Below are 16,710 nucleotides of genomic sequence, written 5' to 3'. Positions count from 1 at the left end.
GGATTCCACATTGGATGACTTTACTAATTTACTAGAAAGGTATCAATGATGTTATACTTCTATAGTTAGCTTCGTACTTTTTAAGATAACGTGTACATAGTGATATTAGACGGGATGGTCCAAATCATCCAATTTAGAGCCTTTTTTCCACACATGTTTTGGGTGTACATGGTTGTACATTTGATAATCGATAATGTGTACATAATTGTACACATATTGATTATTAATGTGCACATACTTGTACACATATGTATTGATTCTTAATGCATACATGTACACATACTTGATGATTGATAATGTGTATCTAGTTGTCCAGATGTTGATTGATAATGTGTTCATAAAAATAAATTGGCAACTACTACAAAGACCAGTGAGGAGGTAGATGAAAAACCTGGTCCCAGTACTTTGTATGTCAGGGTCAACATGGATGATGCCCCTTATCTAGGAAAGGGAACTTGAGAACTTACTAAGAGTATCAAGAGCTATCTTTTTCTCTTGAAAAGATGTTCTACTGCTTTATTATTGGTAGATTATTTTGTATCCCCGACTGCAAGAACCTTAACCTAGTATATAATTTTTGACTGAACTTCAAAACGCCTTTGTTAGCATGGATTAGTGATGTTTTTAGTATGCCTCAGGTCAGTGTGGGCCACATGGGGCTCCTGGGAGTGAAAGCAACCATAGAGATCTTCTACATGGATAAGGATGGTGATTGGATGCAAGTGGGAGATATCCCTTGGAAATAAGTCTTTATTTTCTATTTTACTACTTCTTATGGTTGCTTTAGTTCTAACCTGAAGGGGATGTCATGAATCCAATGTGAGCATAGGCAAGAATTTTAAGTAGACATGTTTTCCCTGATGCAAAGAAATGCGAACCTACTAGATTTGATCATTTTCTATTGCCACAGCTTGAACAGTTGATTCGTTAATCCGGATGAAGTTACTTATGCCTTTTATTAAGTTAGAGACTTGGCAGCGTCTTGAAAGATATGGTGTATAACACAGAATCTATGAATGCATGTTTGTACACGAAAGATTTTATTTTTGAGCTGTGGCATATGCTTGGTCCACTGTTGTTCATTTTATGTCTGGTCATCAAACTATCGTCAGCATGATCTAAAACCTTTATAGTAAAGAAAAAAACTTATTAGTTGTATGCATCCTATTCTTCCAGAGATTAGGTAAGATTTGCTATGTACGATGTCATTTCTAAAAATGACTTGTAGCCTAATTTAACCCGAATTTAATTTTTTTATATATGGGAAGTGGAGTTCCCATCTCCTTCGATAAAGGTATACTGAATATAGTTCCAATGGCAAATAAGTTTTATGATTTAGCATATGATGAGTTGGATTTTCAATGTGTACATAATTGTACAATTGTTGATTTTCAATGTGTATATAATTGTACACCTGTTGATTTATGACATTGATATACAGATGCATTTTTGCTGCAAATTCCATGATTGCAGGTGACTCTTGCCTTCATGAATTTTTTTTTTTGCTAACGAGCAACATACTATGATGTGCACAAAGTAATTTTCAACAATCTAGATTTTGAGTAAATTTACATATGAAGATGATCTAATTATTTCTTGAATCATTGCGATGGTTGAGGAATCATCACAATGTTATAACATTGTGATGATTCATCAAACGTTGTGATGATTCGTCAAACATTGTGATGTTTCGTTCACATCCATGTCTATATAACAATTTTGCATCAGTCACTTTGTTTTATATTAACCGGATTTTTCTGTCATCCTCAGAAATTTTTGCATTATTCACTGTGTTTTCTATTAACCTATTAGGATCCTTCTGTTTATCTTCACAAAATTTCAAAACGCAGAATCGTGAAGAATTTAAGATGGGTAAAATCGAAATTATTGCATCATTATTAGAAGGTCTAAGCAACATACGAAATGTATACCAACTTCAACAGAATGTAAGTATCATTGTGGTTTCTTAATTTTGAATTTTGATTTGCTCCTTTTTCAGAACCCTAATAATTTTGTTGTTTGTTGTTCTTTTGGTGATGATCAGGAATTAGATGAGAATGAAAATGTGGTGCTGAAAGGGATACTCGACACTACTGCTACACAAGTGCAAATGGTTCAGTCTCATATGAAGAAGGTACGTTTTCTCGTTTGTATTTGGATGATTTTGTTTTCGGCAATAATAATAATCAATTAGAACTGATGAAATGGATTAGTTTATGGTGTGTTCATAATGGATTATATGAAAATTCTGATTTAAAGCAGACAGTTGCGGACCGATCGCAACAACAAGATTCAAAGATAGAGAATAAAGTGTGTCATAAGTGTGGGAAATTTAAAAAGTTGGAGATAGAAGGAGCGAAGGTGATAACCGAACTAGATGTCATTAGAAGGTTTAAAGCTGGTAATCCGAGAGGTAATCAAGTTTTATCCCAGGACAGGGATGAAATACTGTGTCAAGCCATTAAGAGGAAGTTTCGGAATCCGCAGAGAACAACCAGTCCACCTTTGCTGGATGCGAAGGTTGAATCTGTTGGTTCCAGAGAAATGATCTCTTGTCAACAAAGAGAACAGGAGCCAACTGAGGGTATCATGCAGCCAACTACGCTGAGCGGAATGGAGGTTACCTCCATTCAGGATTGGATTGCAAACAGCCACAATCAGCGAAACAGAAGATCTACTGGATCTTCGTCAACACCTGCAGATGACATTGATTCATATACTAGTAGCGAAGAGTTGGATTACCCTCCGCAACGCACTGAGCAGTTGGACCGTCATCGCATTTATAGGTCCATCTCTCGGAGTAGATCCCCGCAATCCAAGATTTCCTGTAGCGACAGGAGTTATACCTCATATGATCCATACGATAGTTCCCCAGAGGAGGAATACCTAGTTGAATACCCAGTTGCAAGGGGTTATACATCATATGATTCATATGATAGTTCCCCGGAGGAGGAATGCCCAGATGCAAGGAGTTATACATCGTATGATTCATATGATAGTTCCCCAGAGGAGGAATACCCAGATGCAAGGAGTTATAAATCATATGATTCATATGATAGTTTCTCAGAGGAGGAATACCCTGTTGCAAGGAGGAGTCGGTTTTCCAAGAAAGATCCACCGCAGAAAAAGATGGGACATGTTAAAAGATTAACTACCAAGCTTGTAGGCATGTTCCGTCGTGATCACCATGAGGATACAGGTGCATCACCATCCAAGGAGGATAGGAATGCAGGGGATCATCATGTTTCTATTCAGAAACCTGTGGGTAATGGTAAACTCCACCATGAAATCAAAGGGAAACACATGCCGGTACAAACGAGAAGAACAACGAAAGTTGAGGACAAGGCAAGCCACCAACAAGGACATTTCCGACCACTTGTAAAAGGATTTGTTGGTCACGTTTTTAGTTTGAAGAAATCTAAGCCGTCCTCATCTGGCGTCAGACAGTTAGAAAAAGCGGTAACAGGTAAGGAAAAAATTACTGCTAAGAAACGGCATTGGTGGCAGAGTTTGCGAAGGCAGGGATTACCGAACAAAAGGGGCAAGGCACTCCTTACACAGGGGTATAAGAAGAAGCATACCCAGTTAAAGGGCAGGCATAGACATGCAAAATAATATTTAGAATGTTATGCAAGTAAATGACTGCACCTAAAATATGTCAATTAGTTGATGTATATTTTTGTATACTTAACATTAAACCCAAAATATATTGCAAGAGAAAATGATACTTGTGCTTTCTGTATTGACTCACCTGCAGTGTTGCCATCTAAAACCCTTGGTTTCTTATCTCTTCTCCAAGTTCTGCAAGTTCTTAGTGTCTTGCAGTTGCTAAGAATCGCTGTATCAGACTGCAGATACAGTTTTGGTCTGTGGCTTACCAACCTCCAGGTGAATCTGTAACGCATGTCTTTATTTCGAATTACAGAAGCTTTCTGCTGCAAGTAATGAGTTCTCCTTGGTCGTTTTTATTGTTCACGGATCTTGTTGTGGTAGGCAAACCTTCTGGTAGACTTTTATTTCCAAATGAGCTTCTATGCCTACTTTGACATTGTTGTTTTTGTCTCTGGTTCCATAGTTGATTTCTTAGGCTGATGATTTTGGTCGATAATAATTTGCACGTTCGATGATATATGCCAACATTTTGGATGTCATTGAATTCCATGCAAGATGTTTTTTTGCAGATGCACATTTTTGTTTACGAAGATTATTAAGTAAACAAAGGGAGCATTGATATCATTGTTTACCATTCAGCATGTTTGTTGAATGTTTGAATCTTTACTTAAGGTTAACAATTTGTGACGTCTTTTAATCTTCAATGGGACTTTGAAGTGGCTGGACGAGAGATGTGGATGTCTTCTTGCACTGGTTCTCCGCTGTACCCTTTAGCGGTGGTGAGTTTTGATTGTTGTAGTATTTTTAAAAAAATCTTTTTGTACTGTCTCTACGGTAAATTCATTTTGTAGCGCGTAATCAGAACTAATTTTTGGCGTGCTCTTCATAATATTTGTTAAGTTCTTACCCATCTCTTTTCTAAGTGGAACCTTTGTCTTCAAGATTTATCTGGAAGTGTTTAGACTCTAGTGTAAATGAAATGAAATTTTGTAGTGTAAATGAAATTTTGTTTGGGAAGGGTCTTGGGTATGTCGTGCTAGTTGGCGTGACAACTAGTTACATGATCCAAATGATTTATATTTTGTTGCCAATTCAGATGTTTGTAGAATAAATAAGCATTGCATTCTTCTGGCTGCCAGCAACCCTTACTCCCTGCCCACTCCAGTATACCGGCCACAGATCCCAAATTTTGATCAGAGTGAAAATAAAGAAGTGGGACCAGAAAGTTGTCTTGCAGATGCTAAAACAGTTGCAGAATCATTTGGTCAGGTAGTCTTCTTTTAGTTTATTTGGTTTTAAAGCGCCCTTGTCTGTCAGCTACCAATAATCAGCGTGTTGATATAGCAACAATACATTTCTGATCTAGTGCTACAAAATTGTGTGACATATGTTCATGCTCAATTTTAGAACAAAGCATTTTCGACTAATCTCATCATTTAATATTATAAACCATGATGTATGTACATGTAATACGGAAGTTAGTCCAGCACCAGTCCAGCACCAAGTTCTACCTGTCAGTTACTCTTGAAGTTGTTGGATGATATTTTTAATCTGCGGGTTATCAATTGCCATAAAGAGTGGTTGGCTGAGTATCATGTACTTCGCTTGTCATTCCAAATTCTTTCTAAAATGCAGAAAATTTTCAGTTTCATGCAATTGCTTGTGAAAATTTTCTTTAAAAGGCAAGTACTTCAAGAATTCTTCTCCTCCATGTGTTGGTGTGGACTAGAAACAGAGATTTTAAAGAATTCTTCCTCAATTCTTTTTGAGTATTAGGAGGATTCCTATTAATTATGAAGATGTTGGTGTGGACTAGAAACAGAAATTTTCACTGTCAAGTCAGCCTAGTAAATCATGTTTGTTAGGGTCCAACAGCATAGCTCACTGGTATCCCATCAACTCCAGTAAGGAGGAAGTCAGGAGTTCAATCCTCGCCGCCGTGAAGGTTTGTGGTAGATTAGTTGTATAGTGGGTTGAGTGCCGTTGGATCTGGCAATGGGGCCAGTCCAACTGGCTGGGTTCGGGTAGGGGCCTGAGTCCGGCTTTCGCATATCAAAAAAAAAAAAAATCATGTTTGTTAGTATTCTTACCTTCAATAAGCCCCTAGTCTTTCGTTTCATCTGTATAAAAAAGAAAACAACGTCCTCATTTTTACTAATCTAATGCCAGGAACATGCTTTTCTTTTTCTTCCCGTTGCGCATTCATGAAATGAAATTATGCTACTCAGCGTGTGTGTGATTCTTAGGCACTAGGCAGCCTCTGGAAGCCATGGGCAATATAATCACGGCGCTCGTTTATGATCTACTTAAAGCCCGGTAGTTATCGGCTTGGATAGGTAGAGAGGTTCTTGAGTCCTGAGTCTCTTGACACTCTCGTAAAAGCTTTTGTTCTGCACTGGACATTTGTTTAGGAAGCTCACATTGTGTTGCATTTTCAATTTTTTTGTCTAAGTAACTCTGTGAAAACGGATGGGCGCCTGATGATGCAAGGTCTCCAACCTACTAGATACATGGGAATCTTTGATGTTAAAGCAGCAGGAACTGTTGGCCTTTGGAGAGGGGTCGTCCCTAATGTGCAGAGAGCATTTTTGCAAATCCAAAGATAAAAAGACTAAATAACATATATGGAATTTGTTGCAAATCAACTACATGAGCAGTACAATTGGCTTGTAAAGTGTATGATCTTAAGCTTGGATTACTTGAGCTTGGCAGCACTCGAATGTAATTTTACCTAAATTTCTACCAAAAGGAAATAAAATGGAACGATTTCTTGGGTACCATGGTTTTTTTTGGGGACCATGGGTTTATTTTGGGTGAAGGCATTAGAAGTAATTCTAGGTCACCCCATATCTAGTTATTTATTTAATACCTAATCTACCCTCTTAATTAATTTTAGGTTATGATTAGTGAATGATTTAGTTAAAAACAATTAGTGAGATTAAATTAAAAGATGGGTTTATTATTAGTTGAGTAGAATTATTGAGAGAGTAGAGTTAGAGAAGATGAAGGAGAAAAACATGGAAAATAATTTTTTTTTCCAATTCAATAAGTTTGAGATTCAAATGATGAAAACTCATCTGATTCTTCATCTCCATCCTCTACTAGAATATTTGTTAATCTTCAAAATGATCCAGATTTGAACTGGAGTTTGAACAGTTCAGTTACTTTATACGAAGAACAAGTAACCGAACTCATCTGAAGCTGTAGTTCGGTTGCCCCGTGAGATGAACAAGTAACCGAACTCATCTGAAAGTGTAGTTCGGTTACTTGTCCCAAACACGCAGGTTACCGAACTCTCTAATAATTTATAGGAGTTACAGCGTTATGTTCAGTTGGTTCTCAACTAACCGAACTTTGGTGTACAAAGTTCGGTTGGTTCGAAAACTGCATGCACTTTTGATCTAACCGAACTTTACATAATATAAGAGTATATAAGTTTACAAAGTTCGGTTCTTTCGCAAACTTGAACCTAACAGCTAACCAACCAAACTCTGAGTTCGGTTTCTGCGATAAAATTATGAAGTTACCGAACTTAACAAACAAAAAAAAATGTGAAGTTCCAGCGTCTATTGGCTAAGTTCGGTTACTTTGTAGTTTTAAAATTTTTTGCGAACAAACCGAACTCTATTGGCTAAGTTCGGTTATTTTGTAACTCAACATAGTGGCCACAATAACACAGTTCAGTTAGACTGTATTTTTTTTCGGTTCTAAGGGTGGAGTTCGGTTACTTTGTAATTTTAAAATTTTTTGCGAAACAACCGAACAGAGAGTTCGGTGACTTAGTTTTAAATCCAATAGAACCGAACTGTTCTTCGTGTTCTTCATTTTCAAGAAGTTCGGTTAGTAAACTAGGGTTTTTTGGAAAATCGACCTAACCGAACATGGCTCTGTAACTCATGTTAAAACCCTATTTTGATGATTTATATTCGATTGAAGCAATCAAAATCAAATTAAAGCGAAGGGTTTGTTGGAAAATACCTCCGGAGTGGTCCCATGGCAGAATTAGGTTGCGGCTGACGTCTTTTATACTCGATAAAGTTATCATGTAACCGAACTTAATTGTGATTGCATTGATGTTGTTACATTTCTTAAATAGGCGGTGGTGGTGGTGGTGGGAGGAGGTGGTGGTGGTAATCGGTGGTTGTTGTTGGTGGTGGTGGTAATCGGTGGTTGTTGGTGGTGGTGGTGGTAATCGGCGGTGGTGGGCGGTGGTGGTGGCAATCGATGGTTGGTGGTGGTGATAATTGGAGGTGGTGGTGGTGGGCGGTGGTGGTAGGGGAGGTGGTGGTTATATATAGGTGATTATTAGGTTGGTTTTAAATTAAATTGGGTTAAGGATAGGTTAGTCATTTCAACGTTTTATGACACCCCTTATCACTATGGGGAAGGTGGCCTAATAAAATCATGATCCCCTCAAAAAAACCATGGTCCCTAAAAAATCATTCATAAAACGGGAGAGGAGAGCCAAATAGGGGATTGCCCAAGCCCAATATAAAGTTACAAAGTACAGTTGAGCTCACTCGATTTAAAATAAAATGTCACGCCGCCACAACCACCGTCTCCTCCGATTTTTCTATCTCTCGCAGTGCGTTTGTGACTCTCGTTACTTCCGCCATTCACATTCATACTGGCAAGCTGTTGTTATTAGTTGACGGAATCTTCAATCTTTCAACTTCATCTGATGCTTTACGCGCTGTAAATCGGTACTGTTTTCGTAACCCCTAATTTTTCTTTTATATCATTGCTTCTGTTTGCAATAAGTAGGGTTATACCTGAGAGTTCAGTAGTGTCGTTTCTGTGTTTGTTTGCAAGCTATTACCCCTAATTTTTCATTTGTTTCAATTTAATCGAGAATTAAATCTAATTGGTGTTTCTTTGTTTGTTATGGAATTTGTGTTTTGGTTGATTATGTTGGTTAGCACTTAGCAGCAAATTTACAATGTGATGAAATCAATATTTGTTTTCTGCATTACTGGGTGTTGTCAAAACTACGATTTTGTTTTGGGACTAAATATCTCTTCCTCTGGCTTGATTTTTGTGCCTCAGGAATGAATGGGTCCCTAAAATAATTCCAATTCATTCATCTAAGGTACACAAAACTATCATATTATTGTTGTCGACAATAGGATGATGAACATCTGAAGTTTGTGCAAAAGCAGCATCTTTCGAGGTGCAATGAGCTGCGCTTTCCACACGAGATTTCTGACTAGTTACAACAATAGATAGATCAAACTGTTTTGTGTTAGTCATGCTAATCTTATAAGGACATCAACATTGTTTGAAGGTTTAGGCATTAATGTTGTTATCGAAACCGTCTTATATAGTCCATGATGATAATCCAAAGGCTTGTTTCTCAAGAACATTCACACTCGCTGCCTAAGAGCTTTCGCCGGGCTTGAGAGCTTATGCTGCTTTATTCCTTCCCTGGATGTCTGAGACTCCAATTTATGCAAATGTTTAAACAAGATCATAACCTTGCATATTACTGGCTTCGTCTTTCTCAAACACTTCGGACTTTGAAATGGCACTTTTGATACCTTTCTAATGGATCTTCATAGAATACCAGAAGGCTCAAAGCAAAAAAGTTTATAATAGATAGGTTTATTATAAAATTCAAATTCACCCATCTTTTCACTTTGTCAGCTGTGTTTTTTTTCTGTTACTTGTTGATCATTAAATGATGCAAAACCTTGTAATACAATACATCTTCTTTATTTGAAAACCTCTATTGTTGGAAACAATAGATAGATCAAAACTGTTTTGTGTCGGTCATGCTAATCTTATAAGGTAACGGCTAAATAAAAAAAGATGTGTTTGAAGGTTTAGGCATTAATATTGTTGTAGGCCCGTCGGAACTTAACAATGTCTTGTTTATGTTTTGTGATATAATGCATAAATAATGCTTTAGTTGTGCTTATTGTAATGACAAAGTTGTGGTTTAGCTTATAAATTGATGGGTATATGGGGGTTAAGTTTTAGAATTTACAATAGGGCACTAAAGTAACTGAACTTAGTCTATGCTGCTTAGGATAATGACTCTTGGTGGTAGGATTAAACACTGTCATAATATCTTTTTTTCTTCTGATGTATGACTATGATTCCTTTTCAACTTAAAACACTGGTATGGACTTTTTTTTTTAAATTCGATACATAAGTGGTTCCTATTGTTGGTTTTTGAGATTGCATATATTGTTGAGGGTGAAGGCTCTATCCTTCCACCTGTTTATACCGATGATGCTCACAGTGCAAACTAGTTGATTTATCAATTGGTAGCGACCAGACAACTGTAGGGATGTGGTATCCACAGATAACGGGTTTAATTCAGTCCCAATTTGTCTACGTACTCCATCCCAATTTTTCTATATAATGCATTTCATCAACTATTAGTCTTGTTTTCATTGTTTGTTTTGATCAACTATTAATACTGGTGCCGGAATGTGTGTGTTGCACCTGGTTTTAGGGGAACACAATATAGCTATCGGAGAAAATTGAATGATAAACTGTGTGGGCGAGCATGACACGAAGATGACTGAAATGAGACATTTTGGAGCTATATTAGTGTTATATTGCGGTTCTAAAATGGTTCGTCTTAGCCGTTTCTATATCATGGACACCATATATTATCAACTTTATTTCTTCATGCCCCTTAGTACCTGAGAAATAATGAAACCATGCTATATTTCTTCATTTAAAATCACGTGCAACGCATGTGTGCTGGCCCCTAGTTGTAATCAAAAAGCTTATTAGCTTTACTATTATGTTGACAGATAACACTCACGAAAAATCACAAATTGCTAAGTTTTAGCATGTTATCTACAATAATCTTTGTTAAATGAGGTCTGCTCATATGCAAAGTCAGATAAAATAATTAATGTGCTAAACCTAATCCTTACCATTAGCACTATGTCATGCAGTAGTTGGATAACCTGACCACCATCTTATATTTTTTCCCCTTCTTTTGATTGGCAGCCATTGACTGTGTTTGGCTTCTGTTGTGACTTGGTATGCATATGAAAATTCCTTTTAATGGACTTTAATCTTTATATCCCCAGAGCATTATATTTTTCTGGGCTAGTTGCTAGCCTTTAAGGTACTGTGAATAGATAGTTCTTTGTTTGTTTATGCTAAATTGAGAATCTGGTTTATTGTGCAAATCAGAAGTGCCCTGTTGTCTGTTTAGGGTGCAGTTAGGATAGCATTTAAGAGAACTGTTTGGTTGGAAATATCTGTTAACATCACATTATCCTCTTTAGGCACCTCATTTTGACTAATCAGTAGTGATTAATTGCTTGTTCAGTTCTCGTAGCTTTGATGTGGGTACTATGCTCTTACATGGTTTCTAAGAAAACCCCAATTTTGTCAGATATTTTAAACTCAGGTAGTTCAAGCAGGTCGAACGATTCTGCTCTGTGGAACTTAGATAGTTTGCTCGTTGAAATTTAGACAGACAAATTAGAAACTGTTTTGTGTCAGTCGTATATAGTCCATGATGATAATCCAAAGGCTTGTTTCTCAAGAACATTCGCAGTTGCCGCCTAAGAGCTTTCGCCTTTCGCCGGGCTTGAGAGCTTATGCTGCTTTATTCCTTCCTTCGATGTCTGAGACTCCAATTTATGCAAATGTTTAAACAAGATCACAAACCTTGCATGTTACTGGCTTCCTCTTTCTCAAACACTTTGGAGTTGGACACTCTTGATATCTTTCTATGGATCTTCAGAGAACACCAGAAGGCTCAAAGGAAACTTGTTATATTCAGGAGTAATAGATAGGTTTTGGTGATAACTTGTGAATAATATTGGATATTCTACCTGAAACATCAGAATATTTCAAATCTGAAATTGTGTTTGTTGTGCCCGAAATCGCTGTACCCCTCTCTTTCTAACTACCCAATGAAACATGACGCCATTGTACTTTTTCTGCAATCTAACATTGAATGTTGCTTTGTGATAACTAAGTGACTCTTTCTTTCCAGCACCGAAAACAGTAATCTGAGATGGCGAACGTTTCAACCACATCAAAACCTATTGATGCAAAGGCAACTGTGTTTGGGGGATACTTATTTCTTTTATGCGGCTCCATTTCCTTTTTGTTGTTTCTCTTTTCGGCGATAATTACCAAGCTTCTTCCACCATCTAGCAATCAAATACTATCAGCTGTTCAGAATGACAGGTGACCTTTAATTTATTGTATTGTGATATTTTAGTGCCATTATTGAAGTATATCTAATGAATGGAATATAGGAGTTTTTCACTAGCATTCTACATTTGCTGAAAATTTGAGCGATTGAGATGTGTCATTGCTTTGAGATATGTCCAGGAATCTGGTACAATCTCAGTACCAAAACAAAACAGTGTGGGCATGGTATTCGTATGTGATGGACACGTATTGCTCATTATGAGGCGATAGGAAAGGCTTAGTTTGTTTCCTTCTCAATGAATAGAGCTAATTTTGTCTTCACAGCGAAAGTTCCTTAGTTCTTCATATATTTAATATTTTTATAATTATCGAGTATAGTTCTGGTGAGTCGAGTTAGAGTTGTGTCTATCAAGAATATCATTTTCTACTAGATCCCGAGCAGATTGACGCACTAGGTCTTAACATATTTATTTAGGTGTTTTATCCTTTCATAACGCAATCATTTCATTGGAAAAATTAAGCTCTATTAGAGACAGGTATAATTTTTAGAGAAAACACAAATGGTTGATTTTAGCTGTTGTTGTATAGTGTTTACTGAAAAAGAATTAATGGTTTCGGTCGACAAATCCATGATCTCTTCATCATGAACAGTCAATTTATACAATTATCACAAGTTTCTTTTTCAAGTTTTCTCTGTGTCAAGTTAAACGTACCATTTCTTGTTGCACTTGGTACATACTTGAGTTTCTTACTTTTTTCCGTGTCTGGATTTTCCATAAATAGGTACTACTGTTTCCTGGTGCCGTTGACTCTTCCTGTCCTCGTGGTGGCTGTATATTTTCATTGGCTCAGCATGAAACTTTTCAAACATGCATGAATTCAGTACAGATGATGACTCAGATATAACAATGGAATGAGGCCAGGACAAAGTGAAGTGTTTGATTCAAGACAGTAGTCTGCTGAGATTAGGTTGTTTCAAAGGATAGCATTTGGCAGCCAGGATTACAGTACTGTTTTCTTTCTTTTTTATCCGAGGTAGCTATACTTGAGAGTACACTGTCATTGGCAAAAGAGGGAGGGAGAGACTGGTTTTAAATTCTAGATCTTTGAAGTAGCAGACTGAGATGTTTACCGGAGGTAAATCTATTAATTTAGTTGTACATGTTATATCTGTTCATTTAATTGTACATGTTATATGCGTGGCAGGTAGGATCTGAGTAAGTTCTCCTTACCATATTCTGTAGTTGTTTCCACTGCAACATAATTTCTTTCTCCCCTTTAATGTATATTTATCATGCAAAAATTTTCTGTGTTGTCGATATTCCTCAGCTTCATAATCACTGTCTAGATCGACCACACATACGGTAGTAATATGTGCAAGAATACTCACCATTTGCCCTCTCAGAAACAATACTCCCACACCATGTAAAAACAAAAAGTCTTTATAGACTGAGAAAAAAACCACACTAAAAAACCGCCACTCACAATACCTGGCCCCTGCATGTCTTACGAGGGGCTGGATTCATTGAGACCCACAAATAAAAAAGAACTGTTGGAGGCAGTTTTGACATAGTTTTTTTTCTCGGTTCATGGAGAACCACTGATGTAAAAAAGAATATATGGAAAAGCAGTCCATTTTTCCAAATACCGCCCAACATGGTTTTCAAAATCGTGCATGTGAATCATATTTCTCTTAAATCGGTGCTTTTTGGAAAGAGAAAAAAAATACTCCCTCATTCTAAATTAGATGAGCTAGTTTAGTTTGCACAATTTTTAAGGCAATGAGGAAAGAAGATAATTTTTAAGTATTTTTTTATAATTATACCCTTATAGATAATTACTACTAAAATTTAGAAATGATTTCTCTTTCAAACTATACAGCGAATATTCGTAAACTTTATACTATTGGAAAGCATTTTAAAACACCTATATCACGAATATAAAAATGACTATCAAATTATATATATTTCTTATATTAATAATAATCAATTAAAAGGGTTTTAGAAATATTCCATTGTTTGATGATATAGCTCATCTATTTTGGACAAAGATTAAAACTAACTAGCTCATCTAATTTGGGACGGAAGGAGTATAATGTTTTTCAGAATTTTGAAGGCTGTTAAAAAAAATGAAAAAGCAGTCCACTTTCCCAAATACCGCCTAACATGGTTTTCAAAATTGTGCCTTGAATCGTATTTCTCTGAAACCGGTGCTCTTTGGAAAGAGAAAAAAATATAACGTTTTTCAAAATTGTAAAGGCCGTGAGACTTGAATATGGGCGTTGTAAGTTGTAACTTGTAAGTTGTCGAGTGGACCCTCTATCGCTGTACAAACTCAGTTGTTGTTGTTAGCATTCAACATATTTCATATTTATACTAGTTTTACGTCAAAGATCAAAAAATTAGACCATTTTATATTTTTATTTGGTTCAATGATACTTTTAGACATGCATGCTGCTATTTAATAATCAATCATGAATCTTCAACTCACGATTTAATGTATGATTTAATTCTCAAATTTGAAAAACGATTCACGATTCGATACACAATTTAAAAACCTTGCCACCTAAGAAAGAGAAAATCAACCATTTTGAGGAATGTTGGGTCCCAGTTAAATGCTACGTAGGACTCAACAATAAAAATTGTTACGAAGGTGGTTTTTGATGTTGTTTTTCCTTTTTGAAGCATGGTTTTAGATATTGTGTTTTCACATTTCGTTTATCATTTTGTTCAGTAATACATAAACTAAGTTTCTTAATAATAAAAGAAAATTTCAACCCAGAAAAATATAAAATAATAGAAGAAGTTGCAGAAAAAAAACTACATATACTACTACTAGGTTTAAGGGATAACAAGGATACGTAGGATGCACGGAACCCTACAATACACCCAAAAAGTAATTTATGAATACAAATTGATCTAAACCATAACTTCTTAAGATTAAACTCATATAGACTATCACAAGGATCGTTAAAGATCTATGTAATGACAATTACGATAACTTCGTTCTATTGAGAAGGCAATATATTATGATGATGAAATTTACAAGTAAAGAATCACACCAACACAACTCTCTCGAACAATTCTATTCTCTCACAATTAACTACCAAAAAAAACTCAACCCCTCCTCCACTGGTTTCTTGTCTTTTATATATGCATTTACATGGTGGTGGATGAAAACTCACTAATCCCTTAACAGGTAATCACACTTTTCATATGACTTGCGACTCCTTCGTAGTGGATAACAACTAATAAAGTTCTTTTACTTCTCCGATAATCCCAACGATATATTTACTCCATCAGATGGTGTGGTCGGCACTGGCGGGGCCTAACGACTTACAAATAGAGAATCACTCATTATCAAAGCCTGTTCCCTAAAATATGCATCTTCCTCTTGCTCAAAACCATTTGACACCAAACTCAACAGAGAAATGACCTTGTAGAAACTTCCTCTTTCCACTTTAATACTACTAATTACATTATGGTTGGTACTGGTGGGGGCTGGGGTGACCTTTAGAGTCTTGTAGATAGAGAATCATCAATTGTTTTCAGGGGTGCACATACCCTACCCATACCTGCCAGTTTTTTATCCGTATCCTATCCTATCAACTATTTGGCGGGTAAGGTGGGGGTAAAGATTTTCTTAACCGCTAGTAAACGGGTAGGGTGGCGGGTATAGGCCATATCCTACCCATCCTACCTAGGGGTGCATATACCCTATCCATACCCGCCAACCCTACCCTACCCGCCAGTTTTTTAACCGTATCCTATCCTATCCATTATTTGGCGGGTAGGGTGGCGGGTAAAGATTTTCTTAACCACCAGTAAACGGATAGGGTGGCGGAAATAGACAGTATCCTACCCACCCTATCCGTTGTGCATCCCTAATTGTTATTTTCTTTTTTTTTTTTAGTCTTATAGTTGTTCTTTCTCAAGTTTTGAGTTACAACTTAATGACCAAAAGTCACAAAATTAAGACCCACAGTTTCTATTCATTGTTTTTTCATTTCTCTTTCCTTCTTGGATGACAATGAGAGATGATACTTTGTTAAGATCACCTTTTCTCTAAACATTGCTCTAAACGGAACGGGAGGACGTAGAGGTGCCGTCGATTTGTTTCCTTATCGGTGCCAAAACCTGAAGACTTGTAAGAGCTCGATATGGAAAATTACTTTGTTGCATCATATGATGAAGAGAAAAAGTTTCTTCTCTTCACAAACAAGCTAATTCATCTTCTCAAAGACATTAAAAACCAAGTAAAATCTTATCAGTTAGCTTCATTCAGATTTCTTACAAGCAGTGACAAATTCTTACAATCAAACCCTTCTCCTCCATACCCCCTTTCTTGTTTCTCTGTAATCACTCATATCAAAAGCAGCTCCAGCCGAACGATTTCAGAAGTCAAAATAGATGGGTTTCAGGGATGTTAGTAATGGTAAGAGTCTTGAAATAAACCCCCTATTGTTGTTAGAATTTTCATATTATGAATTTTTTAATAGATATTCTTCAGAATCGTGAATGCAATGTCTGCTTTGTGCTATACTGTTCATGTTTGAGAAGAGTTTCTTTGATTTTTAATGTCTTTCTGAAGACTGTTTCTACTTGTCTATCTTCCTTTGTAGGATCTTTTGAATTTGGTTTCTCCAAAAAGTTCTCGGACATGTCTTCTTTTTTCTTCTTGTTCCTTCTCATGATTTCTACCCTTAATCTATCTCATTCTTCTCCAGCACCAACGTCTCATCCACCACCACCACCACCTCATCCATCACCACCCTCTCATTTACCACCACCACCACCTCCATCACCACCATCACCACCATCGATCACCACCCTCCCATTTACCACCACCACCATCTCATCTACCATCACCACCCTCCCATTTACCTCCACCATCACCACCCTCCAATCCACCATCACCACCTTCTCATTCACCACCACCTTCCCATTCACCACCATCACCTTC

At 36.8% G+C, this 16,710-nt stretch overlaps 1 protein-coding gene, 1 long non-coding RNA gene and 2 other non-coding genes across 6 annotated transcripts; all 4 read left to right on the top strand.

Moving 5' to 3' along the window:
* Positions 1-1,355: 1,355 nt before the first annotated feature.
* LOC113293811 (protein KOKOPELLI-like) lies at positions 1,356-3,733 on the top strand. 3 transcript variants are annotated; one of them, XM_026542313.1, is made up of 4 exons: positions 1,380-1,473; positions 1,851-1,946; positions 2,045-2,134; positions 2,260-3,733. In XM_026542313.1, the coding sequence occupies exons 2-4, from the start codon at positions 1,869-1,871 to the stop codon at positions 3,613-3,615; spliced, it is 1,524 nt and encodes a 507-aa protein (XP_026398098.1). In that variant the 5' UTR covers positions 1,380-1,473; positions 1,851-1,868; the 3' UTR covers positions 3,616-3,733. The 3 variants fall into 3 exon arrangements, with proteins under 3 accessions (XP_026398097.1, XP_026398096.1, XP_026398098.1); XM_026542312.1 differs by having other exon boundaries at positions 1,356-1,946; positions 2,263-3,733; XM_026542311.1 differs by having other exon boundaries at positions 1,356-1,946.
* Positions 3,734-8,159: 4,426 nt separating this feature from the next.
* Positions 8,160-13,038, top strand: LOC113293810. Its single transcript, XR_003332583.1, has 3 exons — positions 8,160-8,315; positions 11,585-11,781; positions 12,532-13,038. It is a non-coding gene; the product is annotated as an uncharacterized LOC113293810 (long non-coding RNA).
* Positions 8,935-9,052, top strand: LOC113300671. The gene has a single exon (XR_003335878.1). It is a non-coding gene; the product is annotated as a small nucleolar RNA SNORD14 (small nucleolar RNA).
* On the top strand, positions 11,094-11,218 carry LOC113300668. The gene has a single exon (XR_003335875.1). It is a non-coding gene; the product is annotated as a small nucleolar RNA SNORD14 (small nucleolar RNA).
* Positions 13,039-16,710: the final 3,672 nt, after the last annotated feature.

This window comes from Papaver somniferum, chromosome 7 (assembly GCF_003573695.1).
Source record: "Papaver somniferum cultivar HN1 chromosome 7, ASM357369v1, whole genome shotgun sequence".
NCBI classification, from domain to species: Eukaryota; Viridiplantae; Streptophyta; class Magnoliopsida; order Ranunculales; family Papaveraceae; genus Papaver; species Papaver somniferum.
The sequence above is the reverse complement of the archived record's forward strand: the minus strand, read 5'-3'. Positions and strand labels throughout refer to the sequence as shown.